At 41.4% G+C, this 23008-nt stretch overlaps 1 protein-coding gene across 1 annotated transcript in view; it reads right to left on the bottom strand.

Annotated features, from left to right (window-relative positions):
* Zzef1 (zinc finger ZZ-type and EF-hand domain containing 1) overlaps nt 1–23008 on the bottom strand; it is a 116015-nt gene that overhangs the window by 75296 nt on the left and 17711 nt on the right. Inside the window, exons 4-11 of the mRNA XM_013152041.3 lie at nt 21547–21718; nt 20011–20210; nt 18475–18685; nt 12496–12612; nt 11473–11651; nt 9271–9369; nt 4589–4680; nt 4059–4207 (exon numbers count right to left, since the gene is read on the bottom strand). Coding sequence (XP_013007495.2) covers nt 4059–4207; nt 4589–4680; nt 9271–9369; nt 11473–11651; nt 12496–12612; nt 18475–18685; nt 20011–20210; nt 21547–21718 — 1219 coding nt within the window. The remainder of the gene's footprint in view (nt 1–4058; nt 4208–4588; nt 4681–9270; nt 9370–11472; nt 11652–12495; nt 12613–18474; nt 18686–20010; nt 20211–21546; nt 21719–23008) is intronic.

The following is a 23008-nucleotide window of genomic DNA, read 5'->3' as shown; positions in this document are numbered from 1 at the left end:
AGATTTCTCCAGAACCCGACAAGTAAGGCATCGTTTAAGTGGCATTTAACTTGGATATAAATCCTGTCCATTAATAACTGAGGGCTGTGTGGCACCAGGTAACTTCCAGAATATACCAGGTACATCAGTTGCCTGTCTCTGCCTCTTCGTTTCTCAGCCTGAACTGGGAATTTTGTTAGCCTCAGATGTAACTTGGTAAATAAGAAAAAGGCTTGCTTCTCTGGGTAACTAGCTCATCTGAAGAATGAGACAAAGTCAGGCATCTTAGGTGAGTCTCAAGAGCAAGATACAAGGGCCAGGGGTTTAGCTCAGCCATGTAAGTGCCTGCCTAGCAAGCACGAGGTCGTAAGTTCAAGCCCTGGTACCAAAAAAGAGTAAGGTGTGAGAGATTCTGTAAAGAATCAGGGGAGAGGTAGGTTCAGTTTCCTTTCCCAAGGTCTAGCTAATGTGTATGTGATCAGCCTGAGCTTGAGCCACTTGGAACAACTAAGTCTAAGGGTAAAAGTCTGGATAGTTCCAGATGTTCGAGTTCCACAAATGAAAACTGTACCCTTAATAGGTCTCAGTGTTCTTTCCTGTTCCTTAAGAATTCCTTTCAGGAAAGCAATCTAGCCTTGAAACTGAAGAAACACAAGTGTGAGCCACTTCCCTTTAAAAAGCTGGCACAGGCCAGGTGTGGCAGTGCAACCTTATAATCCCAGCACTCAGGAAGCTGAGGCAGGAGGATTGCCCTGAATCTGAAGCCAGCCTGGGCTATGTAGTGAGTTCAAGGCCAGCATGAACTACACAGCAATATTCTGTCTCAAAAAAGGCATGTAGTACATAAGTGCTACTCCATTTTTAGGAATTCAATGAGAAAGAGGAGGCAGTTTTCTCAAATAGTATTTCTGAAACTGTGTATTACTAAGGCTATGAATCAAATACAAAGCTAGCAGCACATAAGCATTCTATATGGACATGACAAGCAAATATAGGTAACTATGGAAAGTAACAGAAAAAGACTATTTAGACAAGATTCTGTAACAGAGAGGAAAAAATGTTTTCTTTCTAGTATCAGTCATTCTTGGCATAAACATTTGTGACAGTTAATCCCAAAGGGACAGGTGAAAATCTGCTTAGTTCAAAGCCGTATCAGTGAGTCTCCTCCACTCTACATGTCTGAGGACTTTTAAATATCCTCTTTGATGGCTGAGGATACAGTTCAGTGGCACAACACTTGCCTAGAATGTGTGAAGCTCTAGTTTAATTCCCAGCACTGAAAAAGGAAAAAGAAAAAAGAAAGGAAGGAAGGAAGAAGGAAGAAAGGATGGGAAGAAGGAAGGAAGGAAGCAAAGAAAAAAGTTTGTATCTCACAGAACACAAGCCTCTCAAATACGCACAGCCAAGTGTCTAACCATGGACTATGCTGCTGCCTGGCCCACGCTTGGCCACAGGGACACGGCAGAACAAATAAGACTGACAGGCACACAAAAAATCAGTAAGGTAGACATACATTAACATTTTCACTTCCAAACTGGAAAGGAAATGAAATATGCAAGCTAACTAAATTATGATTTAAGAGTAACTCAGGCTAGAACCAAATCATTAAACTTATAAAAGATATGAAAGATCTTTTGACAGAATACATAGAAAAGGATCTACTTTAACATGTCGTAAGAGTGGGAAATGGATGGTTAAAATTAGCCATCATCTACAGTTATTATTAAAAAACAAAGTCACCTTTTTTTTTTTTTTTTTTTTTTTGTCTTTTTCGTTTTTATCGGTGCCAGGGATTGAACTCACGACTGCCTGCTTGCAAGGCAGGCACTTATGCCACTGAGCTAAATCCCTGGCCCCTCTTTTTTTTTTAAGCCAGTCAAATTTAGCAGGGGTGGGGTTGTATACCAACTTTAGTGACACTAATGTTAGTAAGTTCTGATAACCCACTGCCCTCGGACCAGCCCAAAGTGATCTTTTTAAAAAGACATATATTTCTCCTGGAAGCGAGATTTTAGGAGTGAGGACCACTTGTTCCATGTCACTTACAGGGCTGAAATTAAGATCACTAAACAGAAACTACAAATGGTGACTTCATATTCCAATCACTGTAGTGCTGGCCTGGATATTCAGTTCATCTTCCATCCATTAGCAGAGGCTAAGCCATCATTTGTCAAGAAATTTCAACATAGTGAAGGACCAATTCTAGATCCCTGCATTTGGAAATGTGGTCTATGGCTAGGCAGCAGAATCCACTGAAAGCTAATTAAAAATGAAAGTCTCAGCCCTATGTAGAACTAACTGTTGAATTAACTGATTTCACAAGATCCTTCAGTGGTGCATACAAACATTAAAGGGTATGTAATGCTATACTGGATGGTGATAAAGATTTCTGTTAACTCCAGCACTCTGTTACCTATGAAATACAGAAGCATAAGCTGTTTAAGGTTTTGCTCTATATGATCTAACTTGGTGTCCAAACGATCACCCCTGACCTACTTGGCTACATCCAACAGCCTCACTTTTAGCCTTTATATTGTTGACTTCGAAGTAACGTCAGTTATCACACCCCTTCCCTGCCTATTTAAACACTTGTTCCCTTCATGTCCTAAGGACTCAGCACAGCTTTCCCTGTTACATCACTGGCTAAGTGTTTTCTGTTGCCCCTTAAATATGGAGCTACCCATCGTGGTGACCTAAGTTCTCGTCTCTTTCCAGTCCACGTACTCTTCTAGAAGATTTCTTCTGTTTTCATGTTTTAAATCATTGTGCCAGATCTATGTCTGTCCCTGCAGTTCAAACTTTTCCTCCAAGTTCCTGGCCCATTTGTCCAATGAGCTACTGGACATTTTAAGGCTTCCAAGGACATCAAATTCAGCAGGTCCGACACTGAGCTCTGCACTTACGCCACAAATATATTTCTCCCTGGGGTAACTTGTTTTCTAGAGAAAGGTACTAACAAGTTCCCTGAGTGCCCAAGCACCCAAGCACCCAAGCCCCAGAATTAGAACCACCTATGCCTTCTTCCCTCCTCTGCTCTCCAGCCAGTCTTTAGGGCCTGCTGCTTTGATCTTCTAGGGACCTGTCATCCAATCTACCTTAGTAGACTGCTGCTGTCCTGCCTGAGGTCAGCTTTATCTCTGGCTTCTGGCGACAGTGCCGTCCTCCACCCAACCCGCCTGTTTCTGTGCTTACTCTTCCCACGCACATTGCATATGGCATGAGCCTGAGTAGATCTGACTCCTCTGCAACACGCGCCACTCTCCTCCACCACCACACACTCTGCCCTAAGAATAGTCCAAAGCTCGGAACAGAGATGAGAGACCTCTACCAGTCTGACCTTTCCCAGCCCCCCAGCTTTGTTTCTTGCCACTCTCCCACACAGTTCCCTTAGCTGCACAGGACTGTCACCTCCTCCAGTGTGCCACACTTCATCTCCCTGAGCCTTCACACCTGCCCTCTTGGTGCTCAGGCCGCCCAACTTCCACTTCTTCTGGTGATTAGTCAGTAACTCCTCCTGCAGAGACAGCACATCTGTGGTTCCAGGACGCCTCCCTGGATCAGACGAGGAGCCCTGCCACCTATGCCCAGAAGTCTCCTGCCAAGTCTCCTAGCGTGGTGAACCCTGCGTGTTTAGTGTGCTTGTCTCCTGTGCTAAGCAGCAAGCTCCCTGCAGCAGAAACCATGCCACTTTTCCCTTTATGGTGTCTTCAGTGTCGAGCATCAGGACAGGTTCATAGTAAGTATACTTAATAAACATGTTCAATAAAAGCATCATTGGAGGAGGGGTTGCACAGGGTGAACTTCCCAGGTAAGAATGCAGACCTCAGGTTCCCCTGGCTCAGGAATGTAACATTCCCTGCCACTCTGAAGATGTAGGCCCTGGTCCCAGAAGGGAAAAAGTAAGAGGTTCTGAGCAAATCAACACAAATCCTCACATATGCTGCTAGAAGTCAATGAATGATTTTGGCCACTGAACTGGGTTAGTGGTACCTTTTCTATAAAGACAAAAAGGCATAGTTTACCAGTGAGAGAAGGGATACATCCTTATTAATTACACACATTTTTGTTCTGCTCCTTACCTGCTTTTTACAAATTGCCTGAGCTCCCGAAGCTTCCATTTGTCATATTTTTCAAATCGTTTGAAGTGTTCTTCTGCATGAAATTTATCAGATGGTGAGTTATAGGCAAACACCAACCCACACTGGGCACCAATGCCACCACGTCGAACCTGAAAATGGAGATCAGCATGGAGAATACCAAAAGGGCAAAAAATTTTGTAGCTGTTTTGTTCTCAATCAAGATGGTTAAATTCAAACAACTCAAGGCAAAAATGAAACCAATGAAGCAATATTCAGATATATTAAGTTATGGAAAAGTAAGAAAACTGGCTCCCAAGAAGTGCTTCCTTATCTTTCTTAATCCTTACGGTCGCACCACTCAGACTTATGAATCTATGCACCTTTGTGTCCCTGTCCACTGCTAAGGCCTACAGAGTCAGAAATCACTAAATACCCCCCAAAAAACCAATGACATGGACTTCTAAAATGTAATCCTATTGCTTAAAAAGAAAAGTAGTAAAATTGCTTAAAGAAGGTAGGAGGAGAGTTACCATAATTCTGATCTGCGTTACTTGGAAGGCAGATTCAGTTCCTGTAGAAAAAATGGTACTTGCTCTGGTCTTTCCAGTCTCTGTAAGAAAACCTGAAAAAAAGGGAAAGCTAAAGTTAGGAAGACTGACTCATTTTTACAGGCACACACCACACTCCTCAACCTTACAGGCAGCCCTGCTCTGAGTGAACAGGGATATGCCTTAGCAGCACAAGCACAGGTCTGCCAACTATGAGGCTGTGAGTTTGATCCCCAGTAAAAAAAAGTAAAGAAATAAAGCTAATAAAGCTACCAGGTGTGGCGGTGCACACTTCTAAGACCAGAATACAGGAAGCTGAGGCAGGAGGATCTTGAGTTTGAGGTCAGCCCGAGTTATATAGAAAGCTCAGTGTCAACCTGGATGGCAAAGAGAGACCCTGTCTCAAAAATCAATCAATCAAACCAAGTGTGGTAGTGCACTCACAGGAGGGTCACTGTGAGATCAAGGCCAGCCTAGGCTATAAAATGAGTTCAAGGCCTGTCTGAACTCCATAGTGAGACCCTGTCTCAAAACAAGACAAAAAAATCGATCGATTGATCAATCAATCAAACATTTTTCAGTATCATGCATTTAGCTGGAGTTATAGCTCAGTGGCAGAGAATGTACAAGACCCTGGGTTCCATCCTCAAAACCACTGGGGAAAAAAAGATTATGACTTTAATTCAAAGAAACAATAAACTTGCCAATCAATCTTTTTCCTGGGCCATATCTAAAATCATGACTGATGTTTGACTGGGCTGAGAAGGATTTGATTCCTGTTATTGGGAAAGATTGTGTGCCTGACAAGCACAAGCTCCTGAGTTCAATTATCACTACAAAAAAAATAAAATAAAAGGCCAGGGGTACAGCTCAGCAGCCCCCCCAAAAAAGGAAAAACTGTGAAGGACACTGAAATGGACAGATAAAGATTATTGGGTGGGGGATTTAGCTCAGTGGCATAAGCGCCTGCCTTGCAATCAGGCAGTCGTGAGTTCGATCCCCGGTACCGATACAAAAGAAAAAGACAAAAAAAAAAAAAAAAAAAAAAAAAAAAAGATTTCTGGGCCTGGGGATTTAGCTCAGTGGCATAAGCGCCTGCCTTGCAAGCAGGCAGTCATGAGTTCGATCCCTGGCACCGATAAAAACGAAAAAGACAAAAAAAAAAAAAGATTACTGGGTGTCCTGTCCAATACTCTTTTGATTATTTCCACCTTTCACTATCCCTATAGTTTACAATTATAATACATTACAAAACATTAGTAGTAATAGTAATACAAGTGATTTTTTTCACAGAAATAAAAGCTATTCTTTAAGGAAATTTATACATTATTTCTCAAGGATACTGAGCACTCTTGTATCTAAGTATAATTTCAGCATTCCTCTTGGCCTATGTGTTTTTGTAAATTCTCTTTTGAATTGTCTATAACATCTTACTGTTCCTTACTGTTTAATAAAAAGTCTGACATATAATCATTTATATTTGTATGAGAGTCATCATTTACCATTTTCTATTGTTAATTATCTTTTAAGCACTCAAATAGGTTGTCTTTTATAGCCAAGGGGGTCTCTCTCTAAATGATGTACTGTAAGTCCACGTTCAGCACTAAATAATCCTTTCTGGGATCCTGAACTGTTCTAAACCATTCTGCCTATCAAGATGGAAAGACTAAAACTAACTTCATGCTTTGTTTTGTTTTGTACCAGAGGTTGAACCCAGGGCCTTCACTGAGCCACAGCCCCGGAACTATTTTCACACAGGGTCTCGTTAAGTTGCCCAGGCTGGGATCCAACTTGTGATCCTCCTCCCTCAGCCTTCCAGACTGCAGGAACACCCAACCCAACACAGTACATGCTTCTTACTACTTGTGTCAAATTCAACAGAACGAAAATATATGAGGCTCAATTTCCATAAGACAATATGCAAAATATGTCACTAAAACCAAGAAAATTAACAAAAAGGAAGCTTTCCTAATTGAGAGATGCTACTCCATGATCTAGGCATATATAATAGTAATACAATATTGCCAGAGATGTATATATAACTCCACTAACAATAATACAAAAAGCTATACTATTATTTAACTGTCATCTTTCCCACAGGTCTGAGTGACTTCTATTTAAAAAAATCTATTATAAGGACCTAGGATTTAACTCAGCAGCATAAGCATCTGCCTGGCAAGTGTGAGGTCCTGAGTTTGATCCTGGCACCAAAAAAAAAAAAAAAAAAAAGAAATCTATTATAAAACAAAATTTTGAAGATAGTATTTTTAAAAAAGAATCTGTGGGGCTGGGGATTTAACTCAGCGGCATAAGCGCCTGCCTTGCAAGCAGGCAGTCGTGAGTTCGATCCCTGGTACTGATAAAAAGGAAAAAGACAAAAAAAAAAAAATCTGTGATAATGGCTAAAATATTACTTAGAAGTTATGTGTTTAATAAACAATTTAAATTAATTTCAAGGTAGCTGAAGCAGTAACGTAAGTCAATAGAATTATATCTTTTTCAGTATTACTGCCACCAGATACACATTTAGGTTTTAAAAGAAAAAAAAATCTTAAATAAATGAAACCTTGTACATTCCTTCCTTGGTAAGAAACCAGTTTGCCTATTAAATTGTGATTTAAACACAGTAACTTTTTTGTGGGTTTTAGTTTTGCCATCTACAACTGTTTGACACTCTGCCTCCCACTTGTCAAATTTAATCTCTTAAATTGACAGGGAAAACAATCAACCACAGATTTAAAGGATTTGATATATCTATCAGTTCTGTTCCTACTAGCAGGATCTCCTTTTAAACACCAGACAAAGGGGCCATGGCCTTCAAGAATGTTAGCCTTCTGACCAGTCATGGGACACATGGGGTAGGCACAGGCCTATAATCCTAGCACTCTGGGAGGCTCAAGCAGGAAGATCAAAAATTCAAGTCCCACTTGGAATGCTTTGTTGAGACCTTGTCTCAAAAATTTTTTTAAAAAAGGGCTGGAGTTGTAGCTTAGGTAAAGTGTCCCTGGGTTCAATCCCCAGTACTGGGGAAAAAAACCCTCTGGGATATCAGCAGTAATTTTCTGGCTATTCTTGGGCAGTTATAATGGCATTTGCCCATATCAGCAAGTGACACTTTGAAGCATTCCTGTGAAAAAAGCTTTTTACCCCTGTAAGGAGAAGAAAAATTTCAGTCTTCCTAACTTAGCAGTTCTGGCGGTGAGGATTTCCTCTTGTCCTCAGGCTCATTTTCTGTAGCAGATAAGAGAAACCTACACAAAACCTGAGTTACAAGAAACACCCAAAGCTGCAAAGGGCGTTAGGGCTCCTGCCTATATTCAATACCATCTCACCCTTAAGCTGCTCAGGAGCACAAGAATAACAAATCCTTGAAGTTGGGAAGCCAAAGCAGGGGGACGGCAAGCTCAAGGTCAGCATGGACTACGTAATGAGACTGTCCCCAAAAACCAAACCAAACCCATTGGCCACAGCTGAATTTTAAAAATCTATCCATGAGATGAGGGGTGGGAGTGAAAGGAGAGATGGACAGGTGAAAGACACAGGAAAAATAACAAAATAATTAAACCAGACCAGGCAAAAGAGCTGACAAATTCGTCTTGTCGCTGGAAACCCAACCCTACCCAAGCTATTGGTCCTTTCAGACTGAGGGCGGTGAGAAGACTCTACATTCTGGGGTCAAAAGACTCTGCCTTCACAGGCTCCAGAGACGAAAATTCCAGTTCTTCAGAGTGATGGAAAAATGCAGAAGGTCTCTGGTAAAGTGGTCTTGTTTTTCTTGGGTAAAGGAGGGAAAAAGGACAAGAACTGCCACTGCCTCCTTCCAGCATCATGGTTTTGCACAGCAAGTGACAAGGCCTGCAGAGGTTTTTAGTGCTGCAGGAGGACACAGACACAGTGAAGGAACTTCTCTACCTAGGCTGAGCTCTCAGAGAAAGCTACAGGGAAACCGCCAGTGCAAGCCAACTGCTCAAGAGCACCACCACAGACAGGGCGTGCAACCAAAAATGTGTGCTTTCCTGAGGGCCACTGGTGTTCAGAGTGGATACAAAAAACATAGAATACAGAAGAGGCAGTACCAAGAATGTATAAAAACCACCGAGCTGCGAAGTGTTTTATAGCTATGGGAACATTCAATCTCTATTATAGAATCAGCAAGATTCAGAGCAGCATAGAGGAGAAAGGGACACATGCAAGACACAAAGTGGCCATCAAGATAAAGAAGGGACTCATTAATATCCCTGCGTGAAGAAAAGAGCTGGCCACAAACTGAAGCACCCATCAGCAATGCCTATGCTGCCACCAGGGACAGGTGCGGCATCCTGCTGCTAGGTGCGGGCAACATGGGGCAATGCCTTTCTTCATTGTGCTTTCGGCAGCAAGGTGCCACCGATCCACTGAACTTCTTACCACCTCACAGCAACACAACAGAGGAACAACCTAAGCTTTAAAACAGTCGCCTTTGCTATTCTAGCAGGAAGAGTCTGACAGGGAATGGAGAAGAGCCTGGAAGGAAACAGCAACATAAAACCAAACCGCCCAGAGAGATTACAACTAAACCACAGGAACTGTTCAGAAGCCAGTCAAACAGGCTGAGGTGGAGTGTGACTTCACACAGCTGCTTGAACTCACCACGGACGATGGCCCACCTGTCACCCACCACTCACCGTCCCTCGTCCACGGTTCCACAAGCAGGTTTTCAGGTCCTGACTTGTCTTCTTTGCCTTTGACATCACAAGCCTGAAGGGTCAACTGGAGAGGTTTACCTGACCAAAAAGAAGTGACAGCAAGACTTAAGCTGGCTCTATGAAAAAAAAAGGGACCAGTGGGCTGTGCCTACGGCCACCCAGAGTTCTGACAGAGTTTACCCCTCAAAACTAACACAGGGCAGGAATATTATGCAGAAGATGACACTATCCTTCTGTGTTCCTGAATGAGACAAAGTGCAGCTTATTTTCCTGAGTAATTCCACAGATAAGCCTCTAGAAAGATCACTGTTCAGAAGCAAAGCCTATTAAACACGAAGACAAGTCTGCAGAATCAACAAATTTGGGAAGGGTTCCTGAAATACAGAAATTTCTAGCATTATACTTAAATATGTAAGTCAGCTGGGCATTGTGATGCACACCTGTGAGATCCTAAAAGTTGGGAGGCTTGAACTTGTGTTCAAGGCTAGCCTGGACTACATAGTGGGTTCAAGGCCAGTCTGAACTGTACAGTGAGACCCTGTCTCAAAAAACAAAACAAGCAAAAAGTACTGAGCATGGTGGTGCATGCCTGTAATCCCAGCATTTAGGAGGCTGAGGCAAGAGGATCCTGAGTTGGAAGCCAGCCTGGGTTATATATTGAGTTCAAGACCAGCCTGAACTACACAGCAAGATGGTGTCTCAAAAAACATCAAAACTGAAACCAAAAGATACTCCTATATAAAATATATGCATACATACACATATACAGATAGATAGATAGATATATCTAGGTATAGATCTATTTAAAATCAATTATGTATAGGTCTTATTTATCTTTTCCTTCCAGGGCAAATGTGTGATCTGGCACTCTCAAAGGTGGCACTGAGGAGTTCTGTGCCCTGACTGTACCCAGCGGGCAGAGGGAGACAGGGGCCAGCAACGGTATCTAGCAAGAGCATCTCTGCACTTGCCCAGGGCCCAGCTGCCACTTCAAGGCCCAGGCCCTGCCACTCCTCGCAGGACCCCTCAGTTCCCGGTCTCTACTTCTCCCTAATCCTGCCAGCCCGTGCGCCAGCATGTCCAAGGTTCGCCCACCTCGCCTCCCCAACATTCGCCACCATCAACTCTTTAAAACACCTTCAGGCAGAGATTAAGTTTCAAGAATATTAAAAATCAATGTTTGTTATGATAACCTAAAAATATTTTTAGTATCAATTAACTTATAATGGAACTAGATCATTACTGGTAATGCAGGTCTCCTATAGATTCCTCCCTATTCACTACTCCTCATTCAATAACTACTAATCTGAACTGGAAAATTTTCTGCAGAACAAACACTGCAGCTTGGTAACACCATCCAGCCATGCCTGCTCTGAGCCTCTACCTCTCCCCCCAAAAAAACCTTTCCAGATGCAGGGAAAAAACCAGATTTATAAGACATCAATTGTCCGACCTCAATTTTAAAAATAAAATAAATCATGAAGACAAAGGTAGAAAATCACAGTAATGCCTGTTACTGAGGAGAATGGGATCTACTACTGAACTTTGTCGATACAAACTTTACCGAGGCCAGCAGAGCAAAGCAAGGTGTCCCTCACATGCCATGGCACTGAAGCCTGGGAACGGCTGTATAGGTGCCTGTAAGAGAGGGACTGGGGTCCATCTGGGGTCCGAGAGAAGAGCTACTGGGCCGAGGAGGGGAAGGCAGTAACAGACACGGACATGAGTGCTTCTGAGCAGCCGTCATAGGGCCGCAGTGATGAATTCTAAGCCAAGGACCCCTCTGTGGCAGATCTTGGCTAGTTTCCTACTTCTAATGAGTACTGCAACTTCTTCAATTGTTTGACCAACAGTGAGACATTTCTGTATCTCACCAAACATGGCTATGGTCAGAGGGCCACCAGACCAAACAAGACTGTGCCAGTAGATTCCAGGTGGGCAGCTCACAGGACACTCTGTGGCTTCTGGAGATCCTGTCATGCATGAGCCAACATCCCTTTCTTTCTACCAAGTCCAGTCAAGGACTGGTACTCAGAGATCATGGTCACAACTACATGGCACAACTGCAACAAGCCACTTCACAAACTACTGAAAAGACAAAAAGACTCCAGGAAGATACACAGTGAGGAGGGCTGTGTGATCTGCCCACGGCTGGCATCTCCATGGTGTCCTGGTCATTACCGTATTTGAGCAGCAGGTTCTGACTGACGGATGCCATGGATGAGATGAGGGATGAGGCATCGTACTGTGTGTCCAGCTGGTCCATGATGGCGCACAGAGAGCTCAGCACTTTGGCGACACTCCCTCTTGCTAGTGCAAAAGCCAGAAGCGTCAACTCTACTTCTGGGGTAGAACAGCAGCTTTAAAGAACAAACAAAAAAATTTGCACTTCTTAAAACATGAGAAAATGCACAGCTCAAATTCATGTAACCAATGATCTTAAGTAAAATTAATATTCTATGTGCTTTGCTTTTTATGTGTTTACCAACAATATATTCTTAAAATCCTTAAGGTAATGGAAAATTAAATCAACCTAGGGACCAGGGAATTAACTCCTTAGTTCTGCATTTAAATCTATATAAATGTTGGATGATACTCACAGAAGCCAATTAATGAGCTATTACAGTTTCTGCTTTGAGGAAACCTGGGTAATGAAGTGGCACAGCTAAAAACTTGAGTGCACCTTTCTTGAGAAGCAAGAACATTCACATTAGATGTACTCGTTTCACACTTCTCTGCCTTTTTAAACACATTACCCTGAAACTTATAAGACAATCTGGGTATCTCAGGGCTTGTTGGTCATCTAATATGGTAATATCCTCAGGGCTCACAGAGGCACAGCTAGCACCCCTACATAAGTGTTCCCTTCTGTCAAGTTACCAGCCTAGGTGGGTTAGCTGCCTGGCTCAAATGGGTGGACTAATATTTTCTTTTTCTCTTTGGCCCCTAAAAATGGATGATTTTTAGTGGTGCTCTTTAAGAGATTAAGAAAAAGGTTTTAAATCCAGGTGTGGTGGGGTACCCTTGTAATCCCAGCACTTAGGAGGCTAAGGCAGGAGGATCACTGGGTTTGAAATCAGCCTGGGCTGCACAGTGAGTTCAAGTTCAGCCTGAACTACATAGTGAGACCCTGTTTCAAAAAAAAAAAAGCTTTAAAATGTAAAAAAACATGTATGCTCCCCACCCTCCACAGGGTGACTTTACCTGGTTATCCTTACGAGGAAGCTGTCCACTTCTTCTAGGACGTTGGGAGATAGGAAAGTTGAGAAATCTGTAGATCCTGGTGAGAGGGAAAGTGGAGGCATGTGCTGCAGTGCCTTCCTAGAAGAGTTAATGTGTGAAATCAAACAGTATCTATGACAGTAGGTTACTGTGCTGTGAGCAGCTGGTCCTGATTAACCTCTCAACCTTCTGTCCCTAGGGTCGCAGAGCTAAATACTTCATCATCTTCTAAACACATGCACACCGCTCCCCCCCACCCCCACTGTGCTTGTGTCTAGGCCTTTCCATCACTATGTCTGTTACCGCTCCTCTCTTCTCTTCTCTGCCTGTTTCTCTCTGAACCCCTCAACAGCTCTGTCACCTCTGGACTAGCAATCACCGAATGAATTTATGCAACAAGTCATCCCTGAGTGCCGCTATCCTTCAGCAATTGTGCAGGCAACACAACATACTCAAAGGCAGGTCAGGAATGTATGCAAACATCCCTCAGGACTCCAGAGTTCACCACCATTCTGTGATAACAGTGAGAGTTCTTGAAATAATTTTATTTCTGTGTCCCAAAACACAGATAATAAGCAAAGCTAACACTATGCTAACTTCCGCTCCATCCTCATTTCTTTCCTGTTAAACTGACACACCATCTGGGGGCTGTACTAGTGCAGCAGCTATGTTACAATACAGCAAATCAAGGCGGTCTAAAGCATGTGAGCAACATGCAATCATTTCCTCAATTTATTTACACTAACACATGTAAATACTTTTTTTTTTTTGTACTGGGGAGAGAACTCACGACCTCATGCTTGCCAGGTAGGCGCTTAAGCCACTGAGCTAAATCCCTGGCCCTGGTAAATACTTTGCTCCCAAATATACTTTCCTTATTTTCTCCGATTGATCTTTTTCACTTTATTTATTTATTTATCCTTTGTCTTTTTGAGACAGGGTCTCACTATGCAGTTCCGGCTGGCCTTGAGCTCACTATGTGGCCCAGGCTGGTCTCAAACTTCCAACAATCCTCCTGCCTCAGCCTCCCGAGTGCTGGGATTATAGGAGTGCGTCACCACGTCCAGCAAATTCACAACATATTTTTCAAGGTTAGGAAAGTTTCAGATCACTGAGCCTTAAAAGTCAGGGGGACATGAAAATAGCACCACAGATGCACTGGTGCAACTGAGCAGTAACATATCACCAACGATTGGGCGTATTTTCAAACCCTAAGGCAGAAGAAAGCTCTGCTTCCCCGTCGTGAGTGTCAGTCCCCTGGCAGAGCTGCGCAAGGGAGGCATCAGGTGTCCAGAGGAGCCACGATGGCCTACAGAGGAATATGGAGACTGAACAGGGGAGGACTGTCACAAAGGGATACGCTGGGATGGAATGCTGCTGCCAACAGGGCCCAAGGACAGCCTAGCATGAGGGAACAGAAGCTCAGGAAGAACAAGAGGGGCATCTGTGCAAGGGTGGCCCTAGTGGCAGCTCTGAAGATGAAGAGAGGGGCCGGGCAAAAGCACAGGTGACAGGACACTGGTTATGCAGAGCGAGAGTAAGGAAGTGTGTGTGTGTGTGTGTGTGTGTGTGTGTGTGTGTGTGTGTGAAGGATGTTGGGAGCCAGGTTTCTTAGTAGTAGAGGGGAAAATTGCAAATCCAAAAATGCAGAAAACGAGAATGAATTGTGAAGTGCTAAATCAGAATTAAAAGCATAGGTGTAACTCAATTTTCAGTAATACAGGAATAAACAAGGTGTAAATGTTTGTGTGTATATATGTGTGTATTATCTATATACAAATGTATGCATCCTAGCTGTGTCCACTGAAAGGACATAGGAAAGGTACCACCCAGAGAGCAGCTTCAGTTTTGAAGCACAATCCTCCACTAAAAACAAACCTGATTTCCTTTTTTGTTTGGTTTGGTTTTCGTACCAAGAATCAAACTGAGGACCTTGAGCCTACCAGGAAAGCACTGTGCCACTGAGCTATAGCCCCGGCCCTTCTTTTCTTTTCTTTTCTTTTTTTTTTTTTTTTTTTGAGACAGGGTCTCACTGTATAGTTCAGGCTGGCCTTGAACTCATAACACATTCTCCTATCTCAGCATCCCAAGTGCTGGGATTACAGGCATGTGCCACCAAATCCAGCAGGCAACCTAACTCCTTGGGAAAATGGTTGATCAAAAAAATTAGGAAAGCTGGGCATGGTGGCACATGCCTGTAATCCCAGCACTTGGGATACTGAGGCAGGAGGATCACTGTGAGTTCAAGGCCAGCCTGGACTGCATAGTATGACTCAAAAAAAAAAAAAAAAAGAAAAGAAAAATGGTTGATTCTGGGACTAAGACAGAGAACACTCAAGATCATCTTGCAATATTTTGTTTTCTTTTTTTAGAAGGGTCTGGCGTTGTAGAGAAGGGTGGCTTTAAACTCACTATGTAGCCCAGCAGAGCCTTGAACTCACAATGGCCTTCCCGCCTCAGTCTGCCAGGTACTGGGATTACAGACCTGCAGCACCACACGTGGCTTCTTACTGTATCTTGTACCGTAAATTAAAGAAGTTCTTGGGCACAGTCGTATGTGTCTACAATCTCAGCTACTTGGACCTAAGGAGGGAAAGTCACTGAAGCCCATTAGTTTGAGACCAGTGTAGGTAATATAGTGAGAACTTTGTTTGAAAAACAAGATATAGAGAAATGAAGTGTTCTGAGAACGAGGCAGGTATGTCAAAAAGACACACAAGGCAGACTAAAGGGGTTGCCACTAGACAAATCTGGAACCAAAGGAACATCAAAACTATAGTAAATTATAACCCAGGGAATAAAACAGGAATCTACATGTCCTTACTAACAAAAACAGAAAGTCGGATAAGGAATAGGATGTTTAAGTCTCAAAGTACCTCCGCTCAAAATATTTATTAATCATAAAAGGAAAAATGACTTTACAGTGGAAAAATCTGGCAGACACCACTTTAATCAAGTAGTTGGAGATAATGTCACTAGCACTAGCAGTGGAACAATGTGAGGCTGCCTGCCACTTGGTAGAATGTTGTAAGAGCCCCACATCACCCCTACCATACTCCTGCCAAACACACAGACCCTAAATCTATCCATGATTAAACAGCAGCTAAACTAGTGTTGTTGGACACTTCAAAATAACTGATCTGTAAATTTCAAGTGTCAAGGTCATGAAAGTTAGGACTGAAGAATTGTCCCAGACTTACGAAAACTAAACATATGACAACAAAATGGAAAATACAATTCTGAACTTGCTAGAAAAACACTGCTCTCTGCTGCTCCTCTGTTCCCTGCAGCTTCCTTCTCCTTTGACTGCCTCGAGCTCCTGCATCAGGTGGCTCTGCTATGGCCACTTGAAGACTCAGCAATGATGAACCAGGGTGTGACCTAGATTTATTTTGCATCCTAATCATCACACTGATGATTTGGAAAAGGTGTTTATTCCTTGTGGCCTAATTATGGACAGGACCGAAAGGCTGGCTTGAGATGTGACGGAGGAGGTGGAGGTCATCACACTGTACCTGTGTTCTCAAAATGGGGGGCTATAAATCCTTTGCTGACCTGCTAGATTAAAGTACCAAGCAGAAATTGCGATAAACCCATTCCTGTGACTGTAGATTTTACCAGACTCAAGAGTTACTGTAATGACTGGTCAACAGAGGACGAAAGTAATTGGTGGAGATGATCTCTCAGTTTTAACTGGGAAGAATGTCTTGATTGCTTGGGCATGGTAGCACAAGCCTGTGATCTCAGCACTTGGGAGGCTGAGGCAGAAAGATTGCTGCAATTTGAGGCCAACCTGGCCTCAACATGAGTTCAAGGCCAGCCTGAACTGCATAGCAAAACCCTGTCTCAAAAACATTTAAAAAAAAAGAAAGAAAAGAATGTCCAGATCATTAAGGATATAACTGACACTGGCAAAACAATGAAAATATTGCTTTCCTCAGTCAGGCAGTATAGTTCAAAAGTGGTCAAAGTTGCAAGCTTGCTGGTGAAAAGGACCCCTGGAAATGTTGGATATAGAGCAGATTCTGTTGGATTTGAAATTCCAGACAAGTCTGTTGTTGAATATGCCCTTGACTATAATGAATACTTTAGGGATTTGAGTCATGCTTATGTTATCAGTGAAACCGAAAAAGCCAAAGACAAAGCCTGAGATGAGAGTGCATGTTGAGTCAAGAAACACTGGGAGTCCTACTCATACCACCAGCAAGATTATCAGATGTTCTAGTTTTGTGGCCATCTGTTTAGCAAAGCTTTCTGCATGAACCTTCTAAGAATTTTATCTGTTTTGTATCTTAGAAATGTCAGTTTCTGCATCCTGAACTTTTTATTTGCACTATGAATCTACAGCCTATGTCTTCTTTGGGTGGGTTGCTCAACTTTGGATGGAAAAAAACTCAATAAACTACAGAACTATTAAAAGAGAATACTGAAATTATATCTGTAAGAAACATCTAAAGAGAAAAATATTAGTTTTTTAAATCAGTATTTTAATTTCTGTACATTCAGGAAAGAACAGAGGTGTTCATTGTTTGAAAAAAAGAGCAAGAAAGTGTTCTACAAACGAGGTAGATATGTCAAAAAGACACACAGGGCAGACTACAGGGGTTGCCACTAGACAAATCTAGGACCATGTGCTTAGCAAAGAAGCAGTTTTTTTCTGATATCAGTGGCAGCATCTAAGAAGTTTTGTTCAGTTGGAAAAACTTGTTTCAGTAGTGCTGACTCTTTTTCCCCCACTGCTTCAAGATTATTCCCATTAATCTTTAGCAGCAATTTCTCTTAAATGAAAATAAATAAATTTTTAGAAGAAAAAAACAAAAGAGAGACATTACTAGGGTAACCTGTAATGCCTGAAAACCTGAAAGGAGTCTGAGGATTAGATGGCAGCAGTGTGTATCAGTGTTAATTTCCTGATCCTGATGGTTGTCTTGTTGGCAGGAAATACTAAGTATTCAGGGACAAGGAGGCACGAGGTTGGCAAATGATTATTGAATGACTGAGAAGAAATAAGAATTCCCTTTATCATATAGGCCATATTTCTCTAATTGAGGATGGCTTATAAAAGCTAAAGGAAAAGAGGCTGAAGAGCATGGTCACTTCTTTAGACCTAGCATTTCTACCAGTGTTACTTCTGTAAAACTGACGTTTAGAGAATAAAATATTAGCAGTCTCTCACTGGCTGTGCCTTGATAGCCTGCACATTAACAGTACCTAACAAAAACCATCAGTCATTGAACCTACATACAATACTAACATTTCACTGCTACAGAAGCTGGTTGTGTTTGTCTTAAGTGTTACTAGATTTGGTCCTCACAATTTTTAAAAGAAAATTTTTAAAGGTGTTCTACATTTCAAAACAAATTAGTATCCTTGAACAGATTTCACTCAGTGAATAAAACCCTTGAATTTTAAGTTCAAAGACCTAGATTCAAGTTGATCTCCACTGCAAGTTGTGTGACCTTGGGGAAGGCCACATCTCTCTCATGAGACAAGGATAACAGGGGCCCTGTGATTTAGCTCTGTGGCACAATGCCTGTCTGGTAAGCGTGAGGTCTGAGTTCAATTCCTGGTACTCCAAAAAAGAGGATAATGGATATAGGAACATTTCAGTGTCAGCAGGCAAAATAACACAGTTATTTGAAAATGCGCTATTTAATACTAAGTGTTACGTAAATGTGTGCAACTGTTCCCCAGTGGATAAGGAACAGTTATGGCACAATTGAGCTCACAAGACTGAGGATCTAGAGAATGATGGAGGACTGTGTGAAGAGGAGTAGGCGGGTCAGAACATCAATCAAAGAGAGAAGCCACAGGAAAAGGGAAAGCTGAGCATTATAAACAGAGAACAGGGAGCTGGGCTGTGCTGCTGAGAGTGCCCAGTGTGAGCAAGTGCTCAGTGCCATTCCCTGGAGCTGGAGAACAATGGGCGCATGCTGATTGGGTGATGCACAGAGGACTTACTGAGTATTGTGCAGCACTGTCTGGACAAAGGCAGGATTCGTCTCCATAGACGCGGTCACCAGAGACGTCAGCAGAGACCAATACCATATCGCAGAGGCATCTGAGACCGAGACCCCAGACTTCTTAACTCTCTGAAAGCCAACAGCCCTCAGACCGTGAATCCTGGTGTCACATCCATCGCTGAGACAACGCTTTATGTTAATCTGAACATCTGCCAGGCACAAATAACAAGTTCAGCACTGGATTAATTCCATTAATTCAGGAAATGATTGGCTCTTGACTAAAAGCAAAATGGCAACTGACATTTCAAAAAGAATTCTGAAAATACTCTGATGACATAAATAATGTGTTCTGGGAAACTAGTATATAATAAATTTGATCAAAAAGACTGATAATCTAAGAAGTCATAAGGATAATGTGTAGAATCAAAGGTGGTTTACTATAAAATTTCTTAGGAACTTATGAGACAGAGAACATTTTATAAGTCCTGACATGGTAAGAATTTCCTGTATTCTTCTAGAGTCTGAAACTGAGTTTTAAAACAGTAACTGACTTGCAAGTAGTTGAAAATGTCTCTTTAATAATCAAGTCCAAACAGATGGCACAGACATGACTCACTTTCAGGAGATGTCACAATTTTTTATTTGGGTCAGAGAGGAAGAGGCAAACAGTTAAAAAGGACACAACATAAAGAAAAAAGCATCACTGTATAAAGCAGGAAGTTTCTCCCCACAAGCTTAACTACTTTTTTGCCAATGGTGAGATACAAAGACACTACCTCCCTAGGCCTCAGTTCCTTTGAGCAAAGTACAAACACTTCTTTTGGCCCAGGAAATCCCTAGAAGAAGTGAGACAAACATGAAACATTCTGGTTCCCTGAGTGAAATAAGCATCCTGGAAGGAAATCACAGAGTTGTGATTATTTCCAAAATGCCATGTGTGCAGCAAGATTATAACAGTGTAAAACTGGAAATAACTAAATGCCCAAGAGTAAGAGGTAGCTTCAAATTAAAACATATTTTTACAACACTAAGTAAAGGTATTCATGAATATGTTACCAATGTAACAACACAACACTGAAAAACACAGAAGAACATGAGGAGAATATCACTTTTATAAAAAGATATTATCAATCACTGTATAATCTTTTTAAAGAAAAAATGCATGTATTTATGTGTGTGTACATCTATGTGTGTTTAAATGCATACACACATAAATACACAAACACAAGGTTTGGAAGGATCTACACCAAGGTAGCCATAGTGACAACTCCTGGGTATAGGATTTTAAGTATTTTTGTCTATTTTTACTTTTCTAAATTTCTAATAAGCAAACAAGAATAAAATATTTTACAGAAAACCTTTTGATTTTTTTCTAATTTTTAGAAGCATATAATAGATAAAATAATGACTATTTTTGTGTGCATCAGGAGAAATAAGTAAAATCTCAAAACCAAGAGTTTCTCAATTTCAGAGATCCTCATGCTAAAAAGTATTACTTTCTCTCCTGTTCTCTGCCTCCCCTTGTTTGACTTACAGAGCTGACTGATGTTAGCATTCTCCAGCAGCGTCACATAGCCAGTGACATTGCTGGGGATGTGCACATCTCGGACTTCCTGGAGGTCACCAGCACTCCTCCCCACGGCCACTGTCACCTGCTGTGGCATGTAGCTCTGGTCAGTGGCAGCCACTGCAATAGACAGGTGTCTAAGCACAACGTCAGGCTTCATCTTTAAACTAAAAAACACAGAAAGCAGAAAAAACTTATATTTCGTATACTCAAAAACTGACTTTCACAACAGCATTTAACCTGAAATGCAGACTAAGATTTTTAAAGTCCATATAAACGTTCCAATTCTTAAAAAGCCTTTCAGTTCAAGATTAATCTTATGTTTCCTTTAGAGTTACCAGCATAGGAAGAAAGGGACAATATGAACATTCTAAGAAAATTCCTTTACCTGGGCTGGGGATTTAGCTCAGTGGCACAGTTCCTGCCTGACAAGCACAAGGTCATGAGTTCACTCCCCAGCCCCCCCTCCCCCCGCAAAAATGCTTTTATCTAGAAAGAAGCAAATTATAAACTGCATCTCAAAAAACTGAGGATATTCCTTCAAGTATAAATTACTTAGATGGCTAAAGGTCAAATGTGTCCTCTAAGAGAAAACAAGACAATGCTTTCTATTTCCATCAACTGAAATTAACCCATTTTTTGAGGGAACTGGTGAAAATTTACAGAGCAGCACCAGAATTTCTAGAAATACCATAGTTTACTCTCATCAATTCCACCCCAAGTATCTTGGGCATACAACCCTCTCTTTGAAAGTAGCCAACTCATAAAATTAATATTAAAAATATACAGAAGGGATCTTAAAAGTACAATCACAGATGTTATAAGAAAATTACTTGCCCCTTATGATAATTTTCTTGTGAAACTAGTAAAAAGATCTGAAGTCAGCAAAGTATTAGTTAAATGCTAGTTCTGCCTTTAAAATATCAAGTAAAGAAATTATAAGTTTACAGGTATGGTGGTACACACCTGTAATCCCAGAACTCGGGAGGCTGAGGCAGGAGGATTGTCATGAGTTCGAGGCCAGCCTGGGCTACAAAGTAAGTTCAAAGCCCGGCTGAACTACATAACAAGACCCTGCTTCAAAAAAAAAAAAAAAACAGAAAAGAAAAAGAAAAAAGAGAAAGAAGTCACATGTTTTGTGACTGGATAAGCCAAGTTACATAACTTTACACAATACCTTTTAACTGATTTTTAAAATTTTTATTTGAAATTATTTATCTACTATTTGGTATGGTTTGGTATGGTGTGCTGAATCTAGGGTCTTCACATTACACTACATCCTAAGCACTTTTTAAAACTTTTTCTTTTTATTTTGAGACAGTCTTGTCAAGTTGTCCAGGCTGGGCGCAAACTCAAGATCCTCCTGCTCAACTTCCCAGAGTACTGAATTACCAGTTCCTTTTATTTGATTCTTACAGCATCTTCACAGATAGCTATTTAAGATAAGAAAAAAACTAGCCAGGTAAGAGCACACATCCCAGAAGTGATGAAAATGTCACACACCGAATCCAGTGTGAGCGGGCACTGCCATCTGACTGCCAGTAGGACGACGTTTCTCCGTTTGTCATCTTGTCGATGTCCGCAGGGTTGGAGGACGTTTCTATATAAGCATAGCACTTTGTAACTGATTTGAGTTTATCCATCTCTGGGCTTCTGATTAGATCTCCAGGACTTTCTGTAGGAAAAATCAGCTTATCACATACTGTCTCTTTGACAAAGGAGTAGAAAAAAGTCATTTAAAATATCTAACAGAAATATGCTTGGCACTTCAGCACAGAAATGGCAACGCTCCTTAAACTCTTCTTGCTAAGAACCCCCTAGCCAAGTACTACCCCGTTATGTCATTGTAAGTGCAATCCTTACATCGGTGAGTTTGCAAAACCATGCCAAAAGAAGAAAATGATGTCTTACATTTTGAATTTACATTTCTTTAATCATAACTAAGGCTTTTTAAGCCACTTGTGTTTCTGAGTATGCTCTCTTCTATTTTCTTTTGGATCATTAGTCACTTTATTAATTCATATATGTTATATACATTGTATACCTATATACATATATAATAGATTATATTTACTTGAGTGTTTACTGTGAGCCAGGAAATTTTCCATGGATTCTTTGTATATTAATTCATTTTAGAAACAAGGAGACTAAGGAAAAAAGAGTTAAGCAATTTCCCAGGAGGAGAGTTATTAAAAAAAAAATAGTCAAATGAGTCACTAACATGTTATAAAACATACAATTTCACTTGTGTTTTGGCTCTGCTTATATTTTTTTGCTGGAAAGAACTTTAAATTTTCAACTGGGAATGGAAATTTTCAATGGTACACACTTGCAATCCCAGCACTCAGGGGGCTAAGGCAGGAGTATGCAAGTTTGACACCAGTCAGGCTTGATAAAGACTTCAAGGCCAGCCTGGACTATGTAGCAAGCCCCTATAAAAAACCAGAAAGTGCTCATGTAGACTAGTTGATTATCACTTTATTTTACAGACTCTAGTTTTCATGCCTTGCTTGGGAAGGCTGTTCTGTGTTAGGCACAGTAGTTACTGAAAAGGCTGAAGCAGGAAGATAACAAGTTCAAGGCCAGCACAGGCAATTTAGCAAGACTTTTTCACAAAATAGAAAATTTTTAAAGTTATAGGGATGTAGCTCAGTGGCCCCTGGGTTCACTCCTCAATACCACCACCAAAAAACAAAACAACAAAGTCCCACATTTTAAAAAATAGAACTATTTCCTTCTGGTACTCTTACTATTTTCTTTATAACTGAACTTTTTGATCCATCTAAAACTTGTTTTAGTGAATGAAATGGACTAAGAATCTAATTTTATTTTTTTCTCGAAGTGGCTAACCAGTTGCCCTAACCCTACTCTATGTTGACAATTCACCTTTCCAACCCAGTTTGTAAGACTGACTTTATCTGGTTCTCTGTTCCCAACTGTACCTAGATATAGTTTTGAACTCTAT

The sequence above is a fragment of the Cavia porcellus genome, unplaced genomic scaffold (genome assembly GCF_034190915.1).
Source record: "Cavia porcellus strain 051 isolate PalLab524CR breed Dunkin Hartley unplaced genomic scaffold, mCavPor4.1 scaffold_6, whole genome shotgun sequence".
Taxonomy (NCBI): domain Eukaryota; kingdom Metazoa; phylum Chordata; class Mammalia; order Rodentia; family Caviidae; genus Cavia; species Cavia porcellus.
This window is presented reverse-complemented; position numbering and strand designations above follow the sequence as displayed.